General features: G+C 39.5%; 1 protein-coding gene across 1 annotated transcript; it reads right to left on the bottom strand.

Moving 5' to 3' along the window:
* Positions 1 to 2432: 2432 nt before the first annotated feature.
* gadd45gip1 (growth arrest and DNA-damage-inducible, gamma interacting protein 1) lies at positions 2433 to 4643 on the bottom strand. Its single transcript, XM_079645125.1, has 2 exons — positions 4200 to 4643; positions 2433 to 2874 (listed from the first exon to the last, which is right to left on the bottom strand). The coding sequence occupies exons 1-2, from the start codon at positions 4595 to 4597 to the stop codon at positions 2583 to 2585; spliced, it is 690 nt and encodes a 229-aa protein (XP_079501251.1). The 5' UTR covers positions 4598 to 4643; the 3' UTR covers positions 2433 to 2582.
* Between the last annotated feature and the right edge of the window lie 4616 nt (positions 4644 to 9259).

Genomic DNA, 9259 nt, shown 5'->3' with positions numbered 1-9259 from the left:
AAGTACAAGACCTGAGTACTTCTACTTTTACTCAAGTACAAGACCTGAGTACTTCTACTTTTACTCAAGTACAAGATCTGAGTACTTCTACTTTTACTCAAGTACAAGATCTGAGTACTTCTACTTTTACTCAAGTACAAGATCTGAGTACCTCTACTTTTACTCAAGTACAAGATCTGAGTACTTCTACTTTTACTCAAGTACAAGATCTGAGTACTTCTACTTTTACTCAAGTACAAGATCTGATTACTTCTACTTTTACTCAAGTACAAGACCTGAGTACTTATACTTTTACTCAAGTACAAGACCTGAGTACTTCTACTTTTACTCAAGTACAAGATCTGAGTACTTCTACTTTTACTCAAGTACAAGATCTGAGTACCTCTACTTTTACTCAAGTACAAGATCTGAGTACTTCTACTTTTACTCAAGTACAAGATCTGAGTACTTCTACTTTTACTCAAGTACAAGATCTGATTACTTCTACTTTTACTCAAGTACAAGACCTGAGTACTTCTACTTTTACTCAAGTACAAGACCTTAGTACTTCTACTTTTACTCAAGTACAAGATCTGAGTACTTCTACTTTTACTCAAGTACAAGATCTGAGTACTTCTACTTTTACTCAAGTACAAGATCTGAGTACCTCTACTTTTACTCAAGTACAAGATCTGAGTACTTCTACTTTTACTCAAGTACAAGATCTGAGTACTTCTACTTTTACTCAAGTACAAGATCTGAGTACTTCTACTTTTACTCAAGTACAAGATCTGAGTACTTCTACTTTTACTCAAGTACAAGACCTGAGTACTTCTACTTTTACTCAAGTACAAGACCTGAGTACTTCTACTTTTACTCAAGTACAAGATCTGAGTACTTCTACTTTTACTCAAGTACAAGATCTGAGTACCTCTACTTTTACTCAAGTACAAGATCTGAGTACTTCTACTTTTACTCAAGTACAAGATCTGAGTACTTCTACTTTTACTCAAGTACAAGATCTGATTACTTCTACTTTTACTCAAGTACAAGACCTGAGTACTTCTACTTTTACTCAAGTACAAGACCTGAGTACTTCTACTTTTACTCAAGTACAAGATCTGAGTACTTCTACTTTTACTCAAGTACAAGATCTGAGTACCTCTACTTTTACTCAAGTACAAGATCTGAGTACTTCTACTTTTACTCAAGTACAAGATCTGAGTACTTCTACTTTTACTCAAGTACAAGACCTGAGTACTTCTACTTTTACTCAAGTACAAGACCTGAGTACTTCTACTTTTACTCAAGTACAAGATCTGAGTACTTCTACTTTTACTCAAGTACAAGATCTGAGTACCTCTACTTTTACTCAAGTACAAGACCTGAGTACTTCTACTTTTACTCAAGTACAAGACCTGAGTACTTCTACTTTTACTCAAGTACAAGATCTGAGTACTTCTACTTTTACTCAAGTACAAGATCTGAGTACCTCTACTTTTACTCAAGTACAAGATCTGAGTACTTCTACTTTTACTCAAGTACAAGATCTGAGTACTTCTACTTTTACTCAAGTACAAGATCTGATTACTTCTACTTTTACTCAAGTACAAGACCTGAGTACTTCTACTTTTACTCAAGTACAAGACCTGAGTACTTCTACTTTTACTCAAGTACAAGATCTGAGTACTTCTACTTTTACTCAAGTACAAGATCTGAGTACCTCTACTTTTACTCAAGTACAAGATCTGAGTACTTCTACTTTTACTTAAGTAAAAGGGGGCAGCTTGGTTGCTGATTGGCTAATGGTTACACAAGACAAAACATCGTTATGACATCATAAAGTGGCCAAAATCTGATCAGCTCATTTTCAGACAGGTTTTTATAGAAATGGATCAAAAAGAGAGAGAATCTTTGTTCCTGAAACTTTCAGAGTCTCTTTCCACAGAGGGGACACATGTTGATGTAGAAGAGACATGAAGAAGAAGGGACACATGTTGATGTAGAAGAGACATGAAGAAGACGGGACACATGTTGATGTAGAAGAGACATGGAGAAGAGGGGACACATGTTGATGTAGAAGAGAGGACACATGTTGATGTAGAAGAGAGGACACATGTTGATGTAGAAGAGACATGAAGAAAAGGGGACACATGTTGATGTAGAAGAGACATGAAGAAGAGGGGACACATGTTGATGTAGAAGAGACATGAAGAAGAGGGGACACATGTTGATGTAGAAGAGACATGAAGAAGAGGGGACACATGTTGATGTAGAAGAGACATGAAGAAGAGAGGACACATGTTGATGTAGAAGAGACATGGAGAAGAGGGGACACATGTTGATGTAGAAGAGACATGGAGAAGAGGACTTTGCAGAATAGGTCCCCTTTAATAAAGATTTTATAAATATAGTCAAACTGGAAAGAAATGAATTTATTGAAAACACAGAAAAAGGTTTTCAACATGTTTTATTTCAAAGTTCTGAACAAAGGGGAAAGGGATGATTGTTTTGCAGAAGCCACCGGTCACTCTTTGACGTCCCGCTGAAGCCCACGCTCCGTCTCATTAAATAAAGTCTCTAAACTTCAGTCCGACTCTAAACTACGGAGCGGGCGGAGGAGGAGGAGGAGGGACCGCCGCCTGCTCGTGCTTCTGCTTCTTCTTCATCACCTTCTGCTTCTTCTTCTCCTCCTTCTCTAGCTCTGCCACCATCACCAGGAACTTGTGGTTCCGGGGGTCCAGAGTTTGACCCAGAGTCTCGCGGGCCTCGGCCAGAAGCTTAGAGCGGCGAGTTTTCTCCTCTTTCATCTTCATCCTCGTCTGAAGTTTCTCTTTGCGCCAGTCAGCGATCATCTTGGGCATCTTGGCCATGTTGGCTGCGATGAGTTTCTCCCTGAGACGGACAGAGAAGGCGTGACGTTAACGTGGTTTCAAATAAAAGGCAACATTTAGTGGAAAATTAAATGTAATAGAACAGATTTCGATGTTCTCTCTCAATCAGCTTATTGATAGGTTAAGATGCTAGAAAAACTGTTTTACTTGTGTGTCTTTAAGCTAAAATCTTGATTGTAAAGGTCAAAAAAGAAAGAATTTAGTTTTGACATTAGTCTCAGAATTCTGCAATTTTTTCATATTTTCAAATAAAAGTAAATAAAAATTCTCAGGAAAAATATTTTAGTTAAAAATTCTGATTTTTTTTTCCCAGAATTTTGAGATTCACATTTTTATTTTCAAATAATCATTCTTAAGTAAATGTTTCTTACCAAAGCGAACATACACTCAATACTAATGAGACACTTCAACTCAAATTTTTCCAGTGTAAAATAAAAAAAATCGAGATAAAAAAAAATCTGAAAGAAACATTCTGAGGTTTTGTTAAAAAAGAAAAATCTTTCATTTTTTTTCTGATTTAAATCTCCGAATCCTGCCTTTTTTGATATAAATATTTTTCTTCGAATGTATTTTAAAATGTCTCAGAATTCTAAGTTTAAAGTCGAAACTCAAAGATGTGTGAGCCGTAGGGTCGCCGGTTCAAGTCCCCAAGCAGACCAAAATATGGAGTGTGGACTGCTACTTGGAGAGGTCCCAGTTCACCTCCTGCCCTGCCGTGGTGCCCTTGAGCAAGGCACCGGTCAATCCCCATTGCTCCCCGGGCGCTGTACAATAGCTGCCCACTGCTCCTAGTACTATGATGGGTTAAAAGCAGAGGCCAAATGTCACTGTGTGTGCTGTGTGTGTGTGTGAGACCATTACAGAGGGGTTCATCCCTTCTATTCTACTCACAGTCGCCTCTGACTTGCATTTCAGAATTCCGAGATTGAAGTGAGAACTCAACATTTGTTTTACTTTTGGTCATGTCGCCCTAATCCTCTCCAGTACATTATAATGTGGCATGAAATGAAAACACCCCATAAGTACAATATTAAAGTACAAGTGCCTGAATGTTGTACTTTCTACTCCAGTGAGTAAACACAATTTAACCATCGCTGCCCACATCACAGACCGACCTCCCCACCTTCAGAACACTGATCAAAACATGCCTTTTTCAGACTAGATTTTTAATGTGTGATTAATGCTTTGTCCTTATGATAACTGTGGTTTAATGCTCTCGTTTGTACCAGTGTAAAGCGTCTTTGAGCACCTGATAAAGCACTTGAAAGACAAAATGTATGATTATTGTCCGATAATTGACGCACTGCTGTCCGATAATTGACTCACTTCGCCTGCCGTTTCTCGGTGTCCTGCCGCTCCTTCTCCTGCAGGTTCTTCAGCATCACCTCTAACGGAGGGTGCCACTGTTTCTCATCCTCGATGATCCGCTCCAGCTGCTCATCGTTCGGCCACAGAGACGCTGGGTCGATCCCAGAAGCGGACCCGTAGCGACCGAACAGCTTCCGGTCATACCGAGGCGTTTTCTGCCAATCTGGAGTCTTTTCGCTGCTTCTATCGGGAATGTAGGGCTCGCGGAGTTTCAGTCTCAGAGGTTTGGGGTTATAAGAAGCTGTCTGCAGCAACAGAGTCTGTGAGTTTGCAGAAAGGAGCGTTTTTGAGCACGATATTCCATTTAAAGACCTGAAGAACATCGATGTCCTCCCGCACACTATGGAGGCCGCCATGTTTGTTTGACTTCTTCTTCTTCGGTTTTAATGTTGGAGGAGAAACCAACGGGAAGTGCGTTAGCGTCCCCTAGCGGACTGGAGAGGGAATAGTTAGGGTTAGATGCAACATAAAATAATATTAAAATAAAATAAAATACATTTAAATAAAATATAATAGTATAAAATAAACTGACAGAACATACATTTTATTAAAATAATATAATATAAAATGTAAATAAATAAATTAAATTAAATTAAATTAAAATTAAATTAAAAAACATACAATTAATTACATAATACAAAATTAAATAAAAACAAAATTAAATACTAAAATAAATCACCTCTTAATGCTCTCAATTATTTAGGATAATAAACTTAAATACAAATAAATTAAAACCCTTCTGTGAACATTCTCTCCTTTTAAATAAGTCCTTCTGACCCAGTGTCTCTAATACATTTTCTAAAAACTCAGCTTTCCTGATCTTCTTTTTTTAACCCTTTCCTTGTTCTTGATTGTAAGTAAGTCAAGTGTATTTATAAAGCGCTTTTCACAGAAAAAGTCACAAAATGCTTGACGAAACAATAAAACATCATCATAGGAATCGTACAATGGTAAATGACCACACAAGCCACGTGTTAAGAAGTCATAAAAGCACCAAAACACAATAAAAACACAATAAAAACATAGTATAAAATAGAATAAAATCAAGCACACCAGTTACCCAAACGCCTGCAGAACCCAGGAAGTAAACAATGGAAAATGAGAAATGTCCAACGAGGCGTTCTGGGGCAGCATAGACAGGTCTTTTCTGTGTTAGAGTTTTACTCGCTACAGGGTGTACTTTGAGGGTTTGTGACCCTGCAGACCGTTTACATGCAGAAAAACCTACACCTTCAAGGGGATGGGTAATAACAATAACAGCATGACATGGGACCTTTAAATTAGTTTTAAAGGAGTCAACAGAGTCAGCGGACAGTAGATAAGCGGGCAGAGCGTTCCATAGATTAGGAGCCACGGCCTCGAACGCTCGATCACCGCGGGTCTTAAGGTGAGTAATTTGGCTTTGGAGCGATGATGGTGCCAAACCCGGAGCATCAGAGATCAGATCAGCGTCCCAGCAAACAGGCTGGTTAGCAGACAGAGAGACAGGTGTATTTCTGAGGGAGTGTGTAGGGTCAGAGGTGGGAAGGAGTGGAGTACAAATACTTTGTTACTGTACTTAAGTACATGTTTCTGGTATCAGTACTTTCTACTTCTCACATTTTGAACACAAATACCTGTACTTTCTACTTCTTACATGGTGAACCCAAATACCTGTACTTTCTACTTCTCACATTTTGAACCCAAATACCTGTACTTTCTACTTCTTACATGTTGAACACAAATACCTGTACTTTCTACTTCTTACATGTTGAACACAAATACCTGTACTTTCTACTTCTTACACTTTGAACACAAATACCTGTACTTTCTACTTCTCACATGTTGAACACAAATACCTGTACTTTCTACTTCTTACACTTTGAACACAAATACCTGTACTTTCTACTTCTTACATTTTGAACCCAAATACCTGTACTTTCTACTTCTTACATGTTGAACACAAATACCTGTACTTTCTACTTCTTACATGTTGAACACAAATACCTGTACTTTCTACTTCTTACATGTTGAACACAAATACCTGAACTTTCTACTTCTTACATGTTGAACTCAAATACCTGTACTTTCTACTTCTTACATGTTGAACTCAAATACCTGTACTTTCTACTTCTTACATGTTGAACTCAAATACCTGTACTTTCTACTTCTTACATGTTGAACTCAAATACCTGTACTTTCTACTTCTCTCATTTTCCAAACAGGCTGGTTCCTTTAGTCTGAATGTGTGTTTGGTGGCGTGATCATTATTATTTAGAGTCATTGCGTGCCTATTGATTTGAACACGATCCGTGTATCCATCATTTCCTGGTCTTCTCTAAAGAAGAGGGACCAATGGAAACGTTGTCATGTTGCCGTTGGTCACCATGGAAACATTCATTAGCTAACAATGACATTATTGTTCTATTAATATAAAGGGAGGTCAGGTACTCTTTAAAACAGCTGCTAGTTATGGGTACTTTTTACTGAAGTACATTTCAAAGTTCTTTACTTTGACTTAAGTAAAGAAGTTTAGTCAGTACTTCTACTTTCACCAGAGTATTTTTAAACACGAGTATCTGTACTTCTACTTGAGGAAAGGATGTGTGTACTTTTGGGTTCGGTTAGGTTGGACAGAAACACATGGATTTTAACCTTTACAGACCATTGCACCAAACCTATAGAACACACTAGAGGGAAAAGGAAACAACCCCAAATTATAATAGTGCCACTTTAAGTAAAAGTAGAAATACCAAATAGTAAAAATACTCTGTTTAAAGTAAAAGACCTGCATTCAAAATCTCACTTATAAGTAAAAGGACAGAAGTGCTGGCATCGAAAAATATACTTCGTATTAGTACCTCATATTGTATCTAAGTACGATACATGAGTATGTACTTCATTATATTAGCTGTGTGTTCCTTTCTGCTGACTTTGCAGTAGTAATGGTGAGCTGGGACTCCCTGGACACTCACAGATCTTTATTTCTACCGTTCAGGAACGTAAACACACATTTTAACATAAAAGGATTTGGTGTTTGTTCCTAATCTGTAATAGCACTGGGTTCCCTCGGTGGTAAACAACTGTGCCACTCTCTGCCCCTCGTACATTAACACGGTTCCCCACAAAATGATTCAAAATGTCCCAGGGAATTTGACAGCTTGCTGATTTGAAAACATCTCTGGATGTCTGTCGTGGTGTCTCCGCTCTCCTCAGGCCTGTACGGGTCTAATGAGATGATTGATGGGTGACGGAGGCTTTTAATCCACCAGCGACGGATCATTTAAGGGGAGATTCATCAAACGTGGACCCTCACAAAGCAGAGTGTCCGCTGAAGATGAATGGAGGTAATTATCTGCTACCTGCTCGTAATCTGTCTGCATGAAGAGCTCAAATCACTCGTTTTACTCGTAGATCTCCATCCAGTCTGTCGTGATTACTCCACATTATACTAATGCACCGCTGTTATTGACACAACAGTAGATATAAATCCTTCTGCACCAAATGATCCAATCACAGGGCTTTCTCCAATGGATACTGTCAGACTCAAAGTGGTTTCTGTATCCCAACTGTTACGGTTTGCACCTCCAGTTGGGATTTCCCCGTTGGCACAATCAGACTCAACTTAAAGGGGCCCTATTCTGCTTTTTGGTGTTTATCTCTCCTGTATAGTGATATGTTTTTGTGCATGTAAATGTGTTGAGGCTGGTTCCAGAAGGGAGTCCACCATGTTTAATTGCCAACTTTACAGCTGAAAGAAACATGTTTACAGCCTGGTTCAAAGAATGTTTTTCTGTTTAAATCTCTACGGCGGCAAATTTACCCTTAAACCTTACACTGAACAGGGGGTGTATTGTTCTATTCATTACCTATTTGAAGGGGAAATATTATATCAAGCGTCATGTTTTTACTTATTTTTTAACGTATTTTAGTTTTTCAATTTGACACCATATAGGTGCAGTGATTACATGTGTTTATAGGTTGGGCTATAAAGGAACTACAGCACGGTCACATGACTTCACGTCACCACCGCTAAGCTAAAGGTGGCTAAAGTTGCGCTATAAAGGAACTACAGCACGGTCACATGACTTCACGTCACCACCGCTAAGCTAAAGGTGGCTAAAGTTGCGCTATAAAGGAACTACACCACGGTCACATGACTTCGCGTCACCACCGCTAAGCTAAAGGTGGCTAATGTTGGGCTATAAAGGAACTACAGCACGGTCACATGACTTCACGTCACCACCGCTAAGCTAAAGGAGGCTAATGTTGGGCTATGAAGGAACTACAGCACGGTCACATGACTTCACGTCACCACCGCTAAGCTAAAGGAGGCTAATGTTGGGCTATAAAGGAACTACAGCACGGTCACATGACTTCACGTCACCACCGCTAAGCTAAAGGAGGCTAATGTTGGGCTATAAAGGAACTACAGCACGGTCACATGACTTCACGTCACCACCGCTAAGCTAAAGGTGGCTAATGTTGGGCTATAAAGGAACTACAGCACGGTCACATGACTTCACGTCACCACCGCTAAGCTAAAGGTGGCTAATGTTAGGCTATAAAGGAACTACAGCACGGTCACATGACTTCACGTCACCACCGCTAAGCTAAAGGTGGCTAATGTTGGGCTATAAAGGAACTACAGCACGGTCACATGACTTCACGTCACCACCGCTAAGCTAAAGGTGGCTAATGTTGGGCTATAAAGGAACTACAGCACGGTCACATGACTTCACGTCACCACCGCTAAGCTAAAGGTGGCTAATGTTGGGCTATAAAGGAACTACAGCACGGTCACATGACTTCACGTCACCACCGCTAAGCTAAAGGTGGCTAATGTTGGGCTATAAAGGAACTACAGCACGGTCACATGACTTCACGTCACCACCGCTAAGCTAAAGGTGGCTAATGTTAGGCTATAAAGGAACTACAGCACGGTCACATGACTTCACGTCACCACCGCTAAGCTAAAGGTGGCTAATGTTGGGCTATAAAGGAACTACAGCACGGTCACATGACTTCACGTCACCACC

The sequence above is a fragment of the Notothenia rossii genome (assembly GCF_949606895.1).
Source record: "Notothenia rossii genome assembly, chromosome: 8".
Taxonomy (NCBI): domain Eukaryota; kingdom Metazoa; phylum Chordata; class Actinopteri; order Perciformes; family Nototheniidae; genus Notothenia; species Notothenia rossii.
Note: the sequence above shows the minus strand (reverse complement) of the source record. Positions and strands in the feature narration are given on the sequence as shown.

What these genes read in the sequence shown, in the direction of transcription:
- gadd45gip1 (XM_079645125.1), bottom strand. Translation starts at nt 4,597, where the DNA reads ATGGCGGCCTCCATAGTGTGCGGGAGGACATCGATGTTCTTCAGGTCT. An exon ending in ACCGAGAAACGGCAGGCGAA is followed by an intron (nt 2,875 to 4,199) that starts GTGAGTCAATTA and finishes TGTCCGTCTCAG; the next exon opens with GGAGAAACTCATCGCAGCCA.